The following is a 17,364-nucleotide window of genomic DNA, read 5'->3' on the forward strand; positions in this document are numbered from 1 at the left end:
TGTCCCTGCAGGGATGCCCCCAGCCTGCCTGGAAGGAGCCCCTGGTTCCAGTCTGGCTGCTGCTGTACCCCCACCGGGCCAGGCTGAAAATACCCTGGAGCGTCTGGGCGAAGTTTCAGTTTTAAAGGGGCCCAGCTCCTAGTCCAGATGATAAGGGGGCAGCTCCATGAGTAATGGAGCCAGGGCCGCCCTCCTGTGAGAAAGGCCGGGCAGCCTGGCTGAGAGGAAACATCTGGGCCCACCCCTAGAGGAGGGGGGTGCGCAGCCAGTTGGAGCCGTCCCCTGGTCCCCCGGGGTGACAGAGGCCTGATTAGGATGTGCTGGCCCTCGTAGCATGCTCCAGCCAGGCCCTTGTCTGTCTGGGCTGGGCAGACATGGTTCCCCACCAAGAACCACGTCTGGGGAGTAAGAGCCCCAGAGGAAGAAAGCTGCGGGACGGGTCCCAGCAGAGGGGCCGGAGGGCGCACTGCACCCCGTGTTGGCTTATGGAGCCTGAAGAAGGGGCGAGAGCAGGAGGCCAGTCAGCAGCACTGCGCCTGGCGCTCTTTCTAGGCGGCGTCTACACAAGCCCAGCGGGAGCAGGCATGGAGGGCAGGGTGGGCTCCAGGCACTCGCTCCAAGGAGCCCTTGGCATGTACCCAGCATTTTCCGAGATGCAGTGGTGACAACACACACACACATTTTCCAAGTCCTTGACTATAAGTACATTATGTCATTTAATGCTCCCTGTGAGCCAGACGGGGGTGGAATTATCAAGCTGGTGAGGCTCCCAAATCTTGCACCATTGATCCAAGAGGCACAGCGCCTTAGCGATGGAGTGTGGCCCAGCGCCCTGAGGGCTCGGGGGCTCTCCTCCAGCACACCTGCACCCATGCTCACACAGTGCACCTTCCCAGGTGCCCGGGAGACACAGGTGCTTCTCGCCGTGGACATGAGAAACGCCTTCCCTGGCCTGTCTGCTTTTTAAACGTCCTGGTGCTCTGGGCATGCCCATCAGAGCAGTCCCCTGGGAACCATGCTGCCTGCCCTAGTCCAGCCAGGTTTAGGTGAGAATTCTCCTCTCGAACTCCTTCTTCTCCTCCTCCCTGGTCCCCGCTGGAGCCCAGCCCCCTGGTCTTGGTGTGGATGATTGAACGGCCTCCACAAAGCCTCCATGGCATTTCTCTCCAATCCATAGCCAGAGTGAGCTTCCTAAAATGTAAGTCTGGTCATGTAACTCCCAGCTCCCCTGCTCTGGGAATGAAATGAATGTGACACCCATAGGTGGCTCCCTTGTAGCTAGACTGTCCCCCAATGCCAGCTGTGTAGAAATCTCGACTCCTTCCAGATCAAGCCCCAGAGAGACTCTGGAGGTCTGCCATGGTCCCCCATTAAATCAGGTCATATTTTACACACACTTTCTCTGTCTGCCAGCTAGAGCATCCTTCTGCTACACCTCTCCTCCTCATCCTTGAAGGATGAGCCCAGGATCACCTCCTTGGGGGCCTCCCCTTCCCCGACTCCTCTCCACTCCAGGTAGGATGCCCAGGTCACCATGCGCAGATCTGTGTCTGCCCAGTACTTGGCTGCAATCACCCATTGCCTGTCTGACTTCCTTACTAGGCTGCAAGGCCCCTGTGGGCAGGAGCCAGGGTTCATTCCCTGAGGTGTCCACAGTTCCCAGCAGAGAACCTGACATCGCCGGTGCTTGTTAAAGGTTTCTCAGGCAAGCCAGCGAGCCAGGGATTTGCTACTCCTTCCCAGCCCAGACCATGCTTGCCCATGACTGCAAGCCATCACTGAAAAGCCAGCTCAAACACTCAGGTTCTGCTCCATTCCTGACCCCACTAGAGGCTCCTGTGTCCTCATGTCCTACCAGTGCCTGTCCCCGCCCCCACTGGTATGTCATTTCCCCCTAGTGGCCCATGCTCAGGGGAAGTGCCAGAGGATGGCTTCATTTCCCAGGGTGTCCACACCCGTTCTTCCGCTCCCCTCCCAGCTGGCAGCAATGCCTTGGGGGGGAAAGGCTCTTGGGCCCCTCTCACCTCACATTCCCTTACTGGTACATCCTGCTGAGCTGGCAATTTGTGCAGGGAGCCTCTGGGGAAGGAAGGAAGAAGCCAGGACCGAATCGGCAACACTCATGGAGAGCCATAAAAACATCCATATCCTCTGACCTAATAATTCCACTCCCGGGAATTGCTTCCAAAGAAATCATTCAAAAGAAGAAAAGGACACATGGACTGTTTATAGCTGGGTTATTTATATCGAGGAGAAAGTGGAAGCCAATGCCATGGCCCAAGATAGAAAAGCAACTAAATAAAGGATGGTGTATATGTATAATAGAATATCAAGAAGACATTTAAAACAACAACGTGACTATGCAGAACAAGGGTGTCACAACATTAAATAAAGAGTGCAGACTTACGCATATACTGACTCAAATTACGTAAGACTCGTGGGTGGCTAAAAATAATAAAGGCACAAAGTTGAAAGTAGTTACACTAGTGGAACTGTCCGTTTCTCCCTTTTCTTAAATGAAAGAGAAAAAGAAAACAGTCATTGCATTAGGATGATTGAAAATGTTCAAGATTATCTTAATAACAAATCAATGCTTTCTGTATTTATATTACTGGGTAGGGACCCAAGGCCTCATGCATGCCAGCCTAGTGCTCTGCCACCAAGTCACATTCCCAGTCCTTTTCATTTTTCATTTAGAGATATGATTATTAAGTTGCCCAGGCTGGCCTCAAACTTTCCATCCTCTGGCCTCGGCCTCCAAGTGGCTGAGATTATAGGTATGCGCCAAGGATTTTTTTCTTGATTACACTTTGATCATTGTTTAAGAAATAAGAACCAGAACATTCCTTGTTTAGACTTTCTCAGTGGATGGCTGGGGGCTCATAAGTCATCTCTGTAGGACCACAGCCTGGGGGCCACTGAAAGCACTCAAAGGACGTGTCTCTACCCCACTCCCCAGCCTCAGGTCACAGCCCGGAGTCCACTGGCTCCCGTGTCCCTGGGGCATCCTTTTCAGAGCTGGAGAGAAAGTCGGGGGAAAGGACCCTAGGAGCATCCAGAGGTGCCTGGGCAGGAAGAGAGACTCAAATCCTGCATTTGGGGTGTGAATATAAAGTCTCAGATTGAATTCTTTTCTTGCCCTTTTCAAAAAATGTTGTTGGGCTGAGGTTACATCTGGATCCCCAGCACCAAAAAAAAAAAAAAAAAAAAAAAAAAGTTTGTGGTCAGCTAAAACGCACAGGTCTTTTCATGGGAACCTAAGGAGGGTGCTTTCTGTCACTGTTCTGAGTCCTCCTGGGGCCTCCCCGACGTGAGAGGTGCCGCAGGGCCGTCCTCCCTTTTGGCACGCTCACAGTACGCAGGGTCAGGCGGTGCCCTCGGTGATGCCTGACCCCTGCCCTCCAGGACCCCATTCCGGCCTGGGGAAAGCATGCACCCTCCGCCTCTTCCTGGCCTCTGCGGCCCTGCTCCGCGGACGCTGGGGCCGTGGCCACCTGCTCGCCCGATCCCTCCGCGTGCACACATGTGCGCACGCGCCCACACTCAGGAGCCCCTCCATTCTGACCCCTTCACTGTCGCCAGCTGTCTGCGGTGCGGAGATGCCCCCTCCCACGGAGCCCGTCTGAGGCGGTGCTGTCCGGCAGCACTTGCGGGACCTGCGACTCGCGTCTCTGGGGCCTGGTCACTCCCCTCCACCTCACACCGTGCCTTCATTTCTCATTCTCCGGCAGCCAGCATTGTGCGTTCAGTACGCCCCCTGCATCCGTGGAGTGGTTGAAAATGCACGTGTACTTCCAGGCCAGGCCGTCGGGCGCTGGTGCAGGAAATTTTCCTAAAGCCCGTTCATCCCTGTTTAATTTCATTCTGTTGGTTTTGGCCCGGTGTCTCATCCGACATAAATCATTTTTGACTTGAGTATGTCATGTATCATATTAACAATTCCAGCTGCGGGTCATCTGGATTCTTTCTACTTTTCATTCAAGTCATTAACAAAAATGTTTTAACAAGTCAGGGCCAAGGACAGAGCCCTGTGGCCTGCCACCAGAGACTCCTTTCCTCAGGAAAGACCTAGGGTCCTTGATGAGAAGAATTCGGGCAAGGTGGCTTTGAATTCATCTTAGCAAAAAAATCCTTGGTTGTACAAGCAGCGTGACTGTTTGAGGAAGGAGAATGCCCTGTGGGTACACGGATGCTGACCCTTAAACCCACCAGAAGCTGGGGACTTCGGCCTGCTGCGTCTGCGATGGCTCTGGTGTGAACCGGCCTCACTCTCCAGGCCCAGCAGCTATCTCAGCCAGCTCAGACTCTACCCTCCGTGGGAAAGAAGACAGGTCAAGACCCAGGAAACCAGGTCAGTGAGCAGGCGCAGGGGGAAGCAGGGAAGCTGCATGCTGGTCACCCCTCAGCCAGGGTTTCACTTTTTGCAGTTTCAGTTATCCGTGGCCAGCTGCAGACTGAAGATATGAAATGAAAAATTCCAGAAATAAACAACTTATCAGTTTTAAGGTGCACTCCCTTCCGAGGAGCACGAGGAATCTCACAATGCCGTGTTCCTGCCTGCCCAGCATGTGGATCACCTCTCTGTCCACCGTTTCCACACTATGTGTGCCACCCTCCTACTGGTTACCCAGCAGCTGTCTTGGCCCAGATCCGCTGTGGAGGCTTCACAGCCTGTGTTCAAACAACCCTCATTGTACTTAAGAAAGGCCCCAAAGTGCAAGAGCCATGATGCAGGGGATTCAACTTGCCAAAGCAAACATGAAGGGCTTCCTTTACGTGAGAAGGCGGAAGCCCAGGCCCTGTGAGCTGAGCTTTGACTGGCTACTCCATGCCTGGGCTCCCCAGGTTGCAGTCTGGACAGATGCAGGAGACACAACCTCTGGCCCAGCCCTGCCCCAAAGCCCAGTGTCCCATGGAAGTCCAGAGAGTCTTGCCAGCAGCACTGAGCACTCTACCAGACTCCTGGTCTGGAAAGGACCCAGATGGCCTCTTGTCCATCCCATGTCCCAGGCAGAGCTGCACCGACAGCAGGTGGGGGTTGGGGCTGTTCTCTCCAATGCTGATGAACCTACTATACCTACTGTGTGCCTGGCTCCATTCAACCACCTACTTTACACCAACCCTGACTCAGTCAACCCTTGTAAGGACCCTCCAGGTAGGTGCTAGCAGCATTTCCATTTTACAACCTGAAAACCGAGATGCAGGCAGGTCTGGAGCTGCCCGGCGCGGGGTCTGCTCCCTTCGTGCAGAGTCTCGTGCTGCCTCTCCACGTGGCCTTGTGCAGCTGCATCCCACCCTCATTCTTGAAGCGTGTGGAGTGCATGTTACGGTCATCACAGGACGCGAGGGCCAGCAGTGGGGTTTCAGAGCTTAGAGTCCAGAGGCGGTACGGGAAAGTGCTTTGAAGAGAAAGAGTGGCAGAAGAGCAGTGCCTGGTTCCACTGCACAGATCCGAGCCTCTTTTCTGCTGTAGAAAGTCTCCCTGTCCTGCATCCGAGGCCTCTGTCTCCCTGTCCAGCATCTGAAGCCTCCCAGGCCCTTGGATCACAGTCATCAGCGTCACCTCTGCTGCCTCCCACTAGAGGATTCCCTCAGGGCTGTTGCAATAGTTCACAATTTTGGTTTAATTGGAATCAACACCAGCACCGTGGTGTTATGGGACAGCTTAACTCCTCAAGGTGATTTCACGAATTGTCTAATTTATTGCACATGTGCTCTTAGTTCCTCGTCAACACAGCCTGTCAGGTCAGCAAAGCAGGTGTCAGTTTCAGAGACGAAGGAACTGACTGCCACTCTGGACCTGAACCCAGGTCTTGCCGTCTCTCTTCTTCACAGCGTCCCCCTTTGGCCTCTCACGAGCCCACCTGTGAGCCAAGGGAGCAGAGGGCAGCAGGTAGCCTGTGGCTGCCCTGTCCTTCTGACTACTGCCTGGTTCCAACATGGCCTGCAGACTGACTTCCACGAACCTTCCCATGGGCACAAGAGGCCAGGCTTATGATGAGGCTTCTGGAAAGAATGGGACTGTAAGAGCCACGTAACGCCACCTGAGAAACAGGCCCCGAGTCCCCATTCACCATGGGGAGCCTCTACGTAGGAAGGGCCTGTGGATAACTTAGCACAAGAGGCAGAGATTTCCAAATCCCAGGCACTGCCAGGGCTAGAAGCTGCACCTCTTGATGGCATGGCCCTTGGGCTGGTGGCCCAGGATGGTCAACAGGTGGCCTCAGTGGCTGCACCTAATGGCTTTATAATTCTCTGGTGCATTTTGGTGTAGAAATGGGATGTATGTGCACCCCTGGCTTCCCGGTCAAGCCCACCTGCCTCAAGATCCCCCCGAGCATGAAGAGCAGGGGCGTCATGCCATTGAAAGCACCCTGCGCCTGTGCAGCTGCTCTCACGGCAGTAAGGCAGATCACGTGCGCCCACGAGAGCACAAGGCCAACGGAGCGGGGCCAGAGTGTCCTCAGCCTCCCCCAGGTCTGTCAGAAAGACAGTCTCACGTCCAGGCCAGTTCAGAGGCTGACTGCTCTGTGAGGTCTTCCCAGACTCTGCCAGGCACTAAAGATGCTGGTGAAGTCCTCCCAGCCCTGTACTGAGTGGAGCTGCATGGCCACTTCTGTCCCTTCCAGGAGAAAGCACTTAATGGCCACCGCATGTCCTGCAGAACTTCCTTCCTTCTGCCACAGCAAACAGGCGAGTTCCATGCGGTAACTGCTTCATCATCTAGGGTCCTCCAGGAAGGACAAACAGTGATCTGGAGAGAGCCCCCAGCCCCACAACAGACATACGACATGCATGAGAAGCAAATAACCCCTCTGTTTCAGCTACTAAAACCATAGCATCGCACGTCACGGCAACTCAGGCCTCTCCTGTCCTTCTGTGACGGAGACCTTTACAATCCTCTGGTTTTGTGACCTTTTCTTTCATCTCAGTTCCTCACTCTGCCTCCAGAGTCTACGGGTCTCCTGGGTAAATATTGTGACTTATGCATCCTCACTTGGTAATTTCTCAGCAGACATCTTTAAATAAGTGCACGAAAGTTTAATCAATGAAGGAATCAGTATTTGAGAAAACATATTGAATGAGGTCAAAACGTAACTTTAAAATATTGCCAGGCCTGGTCCTTCACGGAGGTGGGGACCCTAGGTGATCTCAAGCAGCTCCTCCCATTCAGTTTGTGCCCCCTGTGGAGCTGCTCCACATCACCCCAGAGACCTCCTCTCCTTATTTGGAAAGTCTTTGCCGACGTAAAGATTTGGAAACAAGGGGATCAACCTGAATTGTCAGTGAGCGTTCTATTCCAGTGACACATGTCCCTATGAGGAACACAGGAGAAGACCAGGCAAAGGCTGAGTGACATGACCATCCATAAGTCCAGGAGCTAGCAACCACCAGGAACCAGAAGAGGCACATGCTGGAGTCTTCCCTCGAGCTCTGTAGGCACGTGGCCCCGCTGACACCTTGACCTCTGGCCTCCAGAATGGGGAGAATCAACTTCCGTCATTCTAAGCCAGCCAGCTGGCGGTTGCTTGTTCAAACTCACACACCTGCCAACCCTGCTGGCTTGGATCCTCCTCTGCACAGCACTGTGGCACTTGGCCAGAGCACAGGCATCTCCCCGAGTCTCCCATCTGTCTGCCCTAGGGAAATCTGTCTGGAACCATTCTGGTTCTTTTCCTCCTCACACTCAAAGGCCTCCATGAGGGCTTTGACTGGGCATGACTGGGCAGAGGGGCTCAGGGCCCTGAGAAAGGCCCTTGGTAGAAAGGGAGGTGTGGGCTGCACAGGGCTGGGCCCTCCAGCCCTCCTGACTCGCTTAGAAAGGACAATGAAAGCTGTTCACCCGCCCCCTCCACCCGCATGGGTGGTGCTGGACGGGAGACCTGCAGAGCTGAACGCCAGGCTTGTGGAGGGCTTCTGAGGACCCGGACAGGGCAACACAGAGAGCCGGGAGGTCGACTTAGGCACGAGGGTCCACAGCGTCCTGTAGCATGCTGCGGGGGATGAGACCATCGCTATGGCTGGGCCACTGGCTTCGTTCATATCCTCCTCGTTAAGATAGAGGGGGCTGAGGAAAAGGTGCTAAAGTCCCTGCCCCTGTTCTCAGAATGCTCAGACCCTAACACCCCCTTACAGACCCACCTCCTTTCCTGCCTCAGGTGGTGGCACCAGAGCCCCCAGAGACACACAGGGCCCTCAGGGGGCTTTCAGAGGTGCAGATGAGGGTGAAGCGTCAATCCAGATGTGAAGGCTCCAGCCCCGAGCCTCCTCCACAGCTGGGGGTGAGCTGAGGAGGACTGGCCAGGTCAGGGCCTGTGGCTTCCCCAGGGACCACAGGGCCTCGGAGAAGAGCCAGGGAAAGAACAGGGGCCCGGGACCCCACCCCCTGGGGAGGGTTCCGCTAATCACCTTCCAGGTCTGGGCAAACCTCTGAGCCTCAGCATCCTCACCTAGAGATTAAAACCATAAATCTGTGCAAGACATCGTGTGGTGGGCACTCAGCAAGCCACAGAAAGTACCCCCATGACAGGCTTTCAGGTCTCTCCCACGGTGTCCGCGCGCCTGCTCAGAAGAGAATCCACTATCCATCAGAGCATATCTGGAACACGCGACAAGCTGGGGTCTGAGAATGTAGTTCAGGAGGCCGAGATGGGCTTGGGGAGAAGGGTCTGTCTAGCTCATTATTAGCGTGAACTACTGGGGTGGGGGTCTAGCAGGGAGGCCCCAAGGAGGCTAAAGCCTTCCATGATGAAATTCTCTGTGTCCTGTGGGGTGGGTGCCTGGTTGTGCAATGGCAGCTGCGGGCTCTGCTTCTTGTTTCTGTTGCTCCACTCTGTCGGGCGGGGGCTAATGTCTGTAGTCGCTGCTGCTCCTTGGTCCACCTGACTCAGGCCTGGGCTGCCTTGGGCACAGAGGAGACATGCTGGCTTTTCAGAGGGTGCAGAGGCGGGGGCCGGGGAGCTCGACCATAGACGTGAGCGCAGCCTGTGTGAGGCCCTGGGTTGGGAGGAATGAGTGGGCTTCGGGGGCTGTGAGTGGGGCAGGAGCTTGTGTGTGTGTGTGGTTTACTTGGCTCATGGGTCCAAGGGTGCTTTTGCAGGGTTTGCATAAAGTCCAGAAACAAAGGCTGGGGACATCTCTCATGCAATGCCCATTTCTTGAACATTAGCTCCAACTTCCAGAGCTTCGCAGTGTCCCCACCTGAGAGCCACGGCTGGGGACTCCCGTGGGGCCAAGAACCTATTTCAAATCCACTTCTCAGCCAGGAGCCTTTGGGTGCAGGCACGGCAGGAGTGTGCTCACTCTTGGACGTCGTCCCCCGTCTGCACAGCCCCTCAGGGCTGCCAGGAGGGGAGGGCAGCACTGGCAGAGGAACCCCAGCTGAGGCAGGGTGTCCCCACCCCGTTACAGAAGCAGCTGGCTTTGAACTCCCACATATCTCCGAGTTCATCAAGATAGTACCTTGTATTTTTTATGTCATGTCATGTGCATATATTTTGTTTCCCCGAATAGAAGAGAAAGCCTTTTATGGCAGCAACAGCACCTGACATTTCTCCATGTCCCCCATCTAGTCCTCCCACAGCAAATGCACTTTGGGGCTCCTCTCCCAGGAACGAGCTGTGTGCCCCAGTGCTGTGTGCCACTGCCTGCACCAAAGCCCCTGCTCTTGCCACACCCTCTGACTGGAGCTCCACCCTTCAAAGGGCTGTGCGGGCTGACTCCTCTTCCTTCCTCAACACCCAACTGGCAGCCATGGCTAACGGGTGGGCCCCAGGCTGGGTGGGATGCCCCTCCTCCCTGCGGGTAGGTCGCATCCTGTTTAGGTGCTTCCCCTCCTAGACTGCCCGCTCTTCAATGGCCAGCAAGGTGGCAGATACACTCTGGTCTGGATCCCCAGCCTGGAAGGCGGAGAGGGCCCAGGGAGTGTTGGTGTTGGCTGAATCTACTAATGCCAGTGTGTGGCATCCTGCATATTGCCACCAATTGACCACGAAAAGTCCAGCCTGGGAAAGAGCTGTGATCTCAACCCACAGGCCAGGGGGATGGCCCCAGTGGAGTGTCAGCAGGTATACAGACAGTGCAAACACATTCGAACGGGCATCTCTGATGCCATACCCGTTTCTCTGATGGGGATGATGTCAGCTCCAAGGACCAGCTTCTCAGTGTCCCCATCTCAGCATCTGGCTGGGGGCCCCTTACCCTAGACACTAGGGACGAGCTTCACTGGCATCTCAGAGGGGTCCCTTCCAGGGTAAGGCCCCACCTGTCCGCCTTGCCTCTCCTAAGGAGACTCTGAGACTTGGGTGGGCAGTGAGGCCCTTTCCCTAGAATAGGGTTTGATCCATCCACAGACATCACTTTTACAGGGTGTTACCATGATTCCCAGGAGAGAGGTATTCAGAGCACCCAAGAGGAAATAGGTGGGACACTCACTGCCCAAAGACCAAGGGACAGGGCAATGTCCTCAGGTCTGGCCTAGGTAGGCTGCCTGGGAGAGGAGCTCCTGCAGGGTCCTAGGGCTATGCGGTGGAGGGGTGGCAAGTCCCCACTTGTCAGCATTATTAATGGGTGGTCTTTGGCTCAGAGAGGGAAGTTCCACATGAGCCCCTGGAGGCTGGACCTGAGGTGCAGCCCGGGACTCACTTCTCCAGGACTCACTTCTCTCCCCACGTGGGAGACAGACTGTACCCTGCCGCGGCACCTGGGCCTGGGCACACCTCTCTGCTTCTTACCATGCAGCAGGGGCAGTCAGAGCGTCCGGTTCTGCCCAGAGCTTTGTGACCTCTCTGTTCCAGGGAGTTGGCAGGGGTGGGCTGGCTGGCTCTGAGACCTCCGGTGTTATCAGTGGAGAGAGGCGGAGCTGCCTTGAGATTTCTCTGGAACCGAGATGCTTTCTCTTGCGGCCCTGATAAGATTCCCCCGCTGCAGAGACGCCGGCGCTCAGATTTCCCACGGAGGCCTCTGCGACCTGTCTCCGGGCTCACCCGCCCGCCAGGGCGCCCCGCGGTCCCGCCTCCCGCCTTTCCCTGGTGCAGCCAGCTCCCCCAGGGGAGCCGGGGAGGAATGGCGGACAGACGGCTGTGAGAGAATGGGGGCCTCTGAGGGGCCTCTCACATCGTGTTCACTAAGGCTGGAGTCTCCTCTCCTAGTGACGCGTTTTCACGTGTTAGGAAATGTTTTTTAAGGTAAAAAGGCACAAATGAAAAGAGATCGCAAAGTGAACAGGTCAGGTGAACCTGAGCGCGCGCCCTTGTCCTTACAGTACTGTTGCTCCTTGAGGATGAAAAGACAGGCTCTATGTTTTTAAGTAACATTTTAAAGATTTGGCACATAATAAATGCTCAACGAATATTGAACAGGCAGTTTCCAGGAGGACAATATCCAGGAGGAGCCTGGCATGCCTCAGGGAAGAAAGGCTCATTCGCTGTCCCCATCCAGAAATTCCTGATTTATTCAGTGGTGATAAAGTTTGATTTTCACTGATTTTAACCCTTCATTTGTTCAACTAAATAGCAGACACGTGTTGTGGGGAGATTCGTTTAATTTTCATGTTATCTACTACTTAGTTGAACAAGTGAAGGATTTAGGCAGAGAAAATTAAACCTTTTCAAGCACCCGCAGGCTATTTGGCAGTGCCTACAATTTGTATATAAGGAACTGAGAATACTAATTTAAATTCAGTGTTCAACGTTTCCAGCATTTCTTACTAAACACCTATGTCTTCTGGGCTCCTATCTATGATAACTTCACCCATTATTTTTTCTACAGAAGACTCACATTTGTATTATAAGAGGTCTGTATTTCTCATGGAGCAGTGGGAATTTCTGCCTAGACCAATCAAAGCCAGCACACCTAACCCTGCATTAAAAAAAAATTCGATCTTTGTGTCACTTCCAGCAACGAGTTTACGCATCCAGCAAGTCTTTATAGGGTGCCACTGGACTACATCAGGCTGGCCCTGCCTCCAGCTGCCTTGGTGAAAGCCAGGCAGGTGATAATCACAGTGCTGCCCCATGCCCAGTGGTGCCCAAAGTACCCTGAGACTAGAGTCTGAGGACATCTGGGAGGGCTTGCAGAGGTGGTGGCTTCTGAGCTGCAGATGGAGGGGGAAGGGGCTCCCAGTTTCTGCTAAATCTGTCAAGCCAGCTTGGGTCCAGCATTGTGATTTGAGGCTGTGCGCTGTGCTAATCTCCGAAGACCTGCCGAGCTGCACACAGTCCCTGCTTTTGGGTACCTTGGTGAGCTCAAACCCAGACGTGGTTTCCACGGTCCCTTCCAGCACATGGGCTTTACTCCTTGCCATCTCCTCTATTCTTGTGTTTCTGCAAGTCAGAATATACCTGGACTGTCCTGGAAGGGGCTCCCTGACCTGAAGGCCTTGCTCACTCCTCTCACCCCTGCCACCTCATGGCCACTTCCTGATGCAACACTTTGCAAGTTTCCTACTGACCAGGGAGCAGAATCCAAGGCGAGACACACCAGCTGGCCTGCAAGCTGCACATAAGGAACTGAGGATATTAATTTAAACTTGAGGTGCTAAATCTCCAGTTCCTTCTTCACTATACCCCTCTGTCCTCTGGGCTGAGAGGACAGTATAATGCTTACACCTGGAATCTACAATAACGTCACATGAAAACTTTTCTAGAGAAGACAATCTCTGTATGAATTAGAAAAAGGCACATTTTGGGGACACAGGTAGGCAAGGGGACTTTCCTTCTTCCAGGTGGTCTGGGTTGGTTCCAGCCCTCATTCACCTGCAGGGCCAGCACCTGCTGTGACTCAGTGGCCCCAGGTTACACTGATCTCCCCTCCAGCCGCTGGCCCGCTCTCCTGAACAGAGGGGCATGTTCTGCCTGCACCTGTTCCTCAGGCTTTCCTCTCACCATCCTCGAAGGCTTGCTTTGAGGTTCAGCTGCTCTGAGCTCCTGTGGAACTCCTGCTCTGAGCAGCCACTCATTGAGCACACACTTGATGGGACACAGGGAATCCTACTGGGCTGTGGGTGTCAAAGGCAGGGGTCAGACAGCAGCCACCCCACCTTCCAGAGGGCCAACTGCAGGCTGACAGAAGGACTGATGTTGCCAATGAGGTAGAACTGACTTTAAAAAAAAATTCCCAAAGGCTTCTGCCAGGTAAGAAAGTTCTAGGGGGGGAGGCAGAGTGAGCCTCACAGGTCTGGTTTGAATTCCTAGTATGGAAGGAACATAACTCAGCTTCTTCCCAACACAGCAGTTCCTTCACGTTTCAAAAACAGACTTCACCTCTCAAAAGAGGGCTTAACCCTGAGATTTTCAGAATCCCCAAGCTCACCCCACATGCCATGCCCACCAGGACAAGCCAACTTCCTGGTAAGCATTGTCATTTCCTGCCCTTCACTTCCTTCACCAGAGAGAGCAGTTGCAGGGGATTTTTTCAGGTGATTTTGACAGAAACTTCAAAGGTGCTCATTCCCAACTGCTGGGTGGTCTGCCAGGCTTCCAGGCAGGCTGAGGGATCCCCTGGTCCCTTGCAGCCCCCAGCACCCCAGGGAGTTCTCTGCATCTCTCAGTTCCTAGAGGTGGGTCTTCCCTTTTCATGCACCCAGCCCCAAGCCGCACAGGAAATTGCTGTGCTGTTTCAGGGTCTCCGCCACCCACTGCTCCTTCCTCAAATAAGTGGGGGGGAAAGTACCCCAATGGAAGGAGCCCTTCGGTGTCTTTACTGGAGTGAAGTTCAAACTTGTTTTAAGCATAAATTTGCTTTCCTCTCAAGTCCAGTTCATTCTGCAAGGGGTTAGAAAGGGCATGATTCCTACTGAACACCTTCCACCAGGCTTAACGTATCCCAGCTCCAAGAGGATGGGGAGCATCCTACTCCTCCAAGAGGAGGTCGCTTGCATCTACCACACTTTTTTAGTTGCCTGTCCCTAGTCCAACAAGCCAGGTTTCCCAGGGGCCACGTCCCTCCTCGGCCCTGCAGCAATAGCCAGCCCCAAAAGAGTCCTGTTGCTTTGAGCTAGTAGGATCTTTGAATAGACTTGGGAACCCCCTCCGCTGAGCTCTGCTGTGTGTGCATCCTAACACACACATCTCATTTTCTCTGCTTTGCAATGTGTCTACAGAGTGTCCCTCTCAGAACCCAGTGGATCCCACGGTCCTTCCCTCCCTGAAATCTCCCAGGCGATCCCTGTTCCTTGAAGACAACTGGGTGAGGTGAATGACCAGGACAAACCCACGGTCCCTTCAGAGAAGGCAAGCAGCACTCCAGCTTAGGAAAGAGCCAGGGCTCAGGCTCAGCACCTGGCTAGTGAGAGGACAGCCACCAGCCCAGTGAGGAGCACACTTTTCTTTTCAATACCAGTGGGAACCACCTTCAAAACTGTGTGACATTTGCAGCTTCTTCTTTGCTCTTTTCAAAAGCCCCAGGTCTGGCTAAGGTTGATTTAGGAGAAATGGTAGGTGTCTGTTCCCAGGGGGAGACTTATAGAGGTCTCCAGAAGTAGAGAGAGGAAGCCACTCCTCCTGTGGAAGGTGGTAGCCCCGCACCCCACTAAGACTGGAGCAGGACAGAAAGTCCCCAGCCCTCCTCCCAGCAGTCAGAGGAGCCTGGGCCTGACTCTGGAGCTCCCCTTGGATGTGACACGGTCTCAGAAGACAGGGGCATCCGGGGAGCCTGGAGTCTCACTACAAATGAGGTCATCCGGCCGCCAGGTCAGGGGTGCTTTTCAGAAAGTTATGAAAGATGTGACAGGACAGAGGGACTTCAGAAGAGGACAGACGGACTCCCGAAAGGCCACTCTGCAAGTCAAAAGGGAAGCCCCGCACCGGCAGAGGGGCCAGCCTCCACGCCAGCTGTTTGCATTTCAAGGCCACCTCTGAGCCTGGGGCTCCTGCCTGCCCGCCGGTGTTTCTCCGCACGCTCAGCCTGTCCCCAGCCGTAGCCGCACCCAACTTTCCGTCCAGCACGAAGTGCCCGGCGGGGACCCGCGCGCCCGCAGAGGCGCCTCCCGCGGCCCCTCGCGCCCGCGCCCGCCCGGGGGTGCGGCAGGTCGCCCCGCGGGCTCGGGCCGCGCTCCTTACCTCCATGTCCCCGGCGGTCGCGCTGCGGCGGGCGAGGCGAGGCGCAGGACTGGCCGCGAGCAGGCGAGCGCAGGGGGAGGAGGCCCGAGGCGGAGGGCGGGGCGGAGCGCGGCGAGCGCGTTTAAATTTAGACGCAGATCTAAGCAGACGCTGTCCCTCCTCGGGCGGGACTCGGCGCGGCGACTCCACGGGCTGCCCAAACAAGGTGGCAGCAGCCGCGCCCGCTCGCCGGCCGCGGCCCGCCCCGCTACCGCTCCCGCGCGCCTGGCGGTGAGGCCGGCCGGCGGCTCTTCCTCCCCTGCGTCCCTCTCCTTCCTTCATGCCCATCCTTCCAGCCTCTTTCCTCCTTGCATTTACCGTCACACCTGGGGTTCGGGCGAGGTCCCCGAGGCCGCGGCCGCGCTCTCTGCGGGAGCTGTGCAGACCGCGGCCGCGCGTGCAGCACAGGGCCACCTTTCCCCGACCTGCCTCCGCATCCTCGAGTTCTGGGAACCACACGATCCATCTGCCCATCTGCCGTCGACCTGTGTTTCAGGAGGAGGAGAGAACCAAGGAATCTAAGCGAAGTTTTCCAAGCCTGCTGTTGGAAAACTTCTCCAAGCTGGTTCGATTAGTGTTCCGGGTTCTGTGGGAATTTCAAAGGGCCTTTCCTCCATTCCCAGTAAATATAGCAAGGGCAAGATCCTAAACATCCCATTCCCATAAGGCCCGGCTTAGTAATCCTCCCCCAGGGTCCGCCCAGCCCTCTGAGTGGCGGAGAGGCAGCATGCGAGGACACAGGACTGCTAGTGCCAAGGGCATCCTCCGCTGCCCGTTTATGTGCTGGCCACAGCTCTAGGCGCCGTCCTGGGACCCTCTTCCCAGGTCGGAGAGAAAGGGGAGAGGGACTTGGCTGGCAGCAGCGCCAGTGTCCCCCTGCAGCATTCTTACCCCTAACCTGTTCCCCAAGCCCTGGGAACTCAGCCAGGGAAGGGGGCCTTCATAGAGGTGGACAGTGGGACAGGCAGGTGCTGTGAAGGGAGACAGGACACACTGGGGAAGGAACGAGCTGAGAACTCGCCCCAGCCCTTACCCTTCTCCGAGCAGTGCCCGGCCTTCAGACACCTCAGCTGCTACTTTGGGTGCCAGCCTTAGAGACGTGACCACCTTCCTGTCATAGAAACTTCTAAGGTCTGGCCTTCTAAACTGCTAGCAGCCCTCATGCCGGGGTGGTCTCCAGTTCATTTATCCAGCTGAGCATAGGGGTTAGACCCCGACTTCAGAAACAGGCAGATGGAAGGTTGAACCCAACCCTGCTGCTTTCTGCCTGTGTTTCCCTAGACAGGTCACTTAAACTCTTGAACCTCTGATCCTCATTTCCTAACCTTTACGATGTAATAGGTGCTCTGGAAAGAGTAGCTATACTTAGCTTCATAATAAGTTTCAAATGGATAAGAGCCTGGTACTCCTGTGACTTAGAGCCAGGTACTCTGGAGCAAAGGCACCCTCATCCCAGGAACTCATGGGAAGCCCCTCCCATTCAAGGTGTCCAGCTGCCGAAGTGAGGAAGCCAGGGCAGAGCCAGCAGCGTGAGAGCAGGGTCGCTGCAATGCACGCTCATGCTCATAACTCTGCCCTTTCTTTTTTGAAGGTATGGGACTGAGCTGGCAATTGGAGCTTCATCATCAGCCATGTCTTTTGACCTTGGAACTCTCCCTTCTTCCTCAACCTGTCCTGCTCTCAGCTCTCAATGGGCAGCCCCTGTACAGGTGTCTGGCTTCACAAACAGGAGGAGGAAATGCCTACCCAAAGGAAACCAACCGTTAGGCTCCGACCACACCACAGCCACCCAAGGTGCCTTGTTGCTGCTCTCTACGCCCTGCGCAGCCCCCCCCCCCCCCGGGGGGGCACACAAAGCAAATACGGAGCCTCCCATGCTTCTGGTCCCAAATGCTGCTCCAGAGCTGTCTGGGCCCAGGTGGAGACCTTTGCCTAAGGAAGCAGCAGAAGATAGGGAGGGAAGGAGGAGGGACGGAGACAGGGAGTGGGTGAGTGGCTGTGGGTATGTGTTCCTCTCAACTGACCTCTAGGAGACCCCCAGAAGCCAGAACAGAGATGACCCAGCTGGGCCTTGCTGGGTGAACAGCAGCTCTGTGGGAGGAGGTGACAACTAGGGGGAAGGGAAAGTGGCTGTCTAAGGAGTCAGTGTCTCCCCTTCTGTGGGGTCTGGAGGGCTCACAAGGGTCCACTTCCTTCTCAGTCCCTGGTCCTTCCCTGCACATGCCCTGATGGTCTGAACCAGCCAAGCAATAAACAGAGGTCTGTG

At 55.4% G+C, this 17,364-nt stretch overlaps 1 protein-coding gene across 4 annotated transcripts in view; it reads right to left on the bottom strand.

Annotated features, from left to right (window-relative positions):
• Positions 1–15,797, bottom strand: part of RCSD1 (RCSD domain containing 1) — a 50,253-nt gene extending 34,456 nt beyond the window's left edge. For 2 of the 4 annotated variants that reach the window (XM_079106584.1, XM_079106583.1), the window contains exon 1: positions 15,060–15,401. In XM_079106584.1, the coding sequence (XP_078962710.1) occupies positions 15,060–15,386 (327 nt within the window). In that variant the 5' untranslated portion in view covers positions 15,387–15,401. The other 2 variants (XM_079106585.1, XM_079106586.1) reach the window with 2 other exon arrangements.
• Between the last annotated feature and the right edge of the window lie 1,567 nt (positions 15,798–17,364).

The sequence above is a fragment of the Sciurus vulgaris genome (genome assembly GCF_902686455.1).
Source record: "Sciurus vulgaris genome assembly, chromosome: 12".
Lineage (NCBI taxonomy): Eukaryota > Metazoa > Chordata > Mammalia > Rodentia > Sciuridae > Sciurus > Sciurus vulgaris.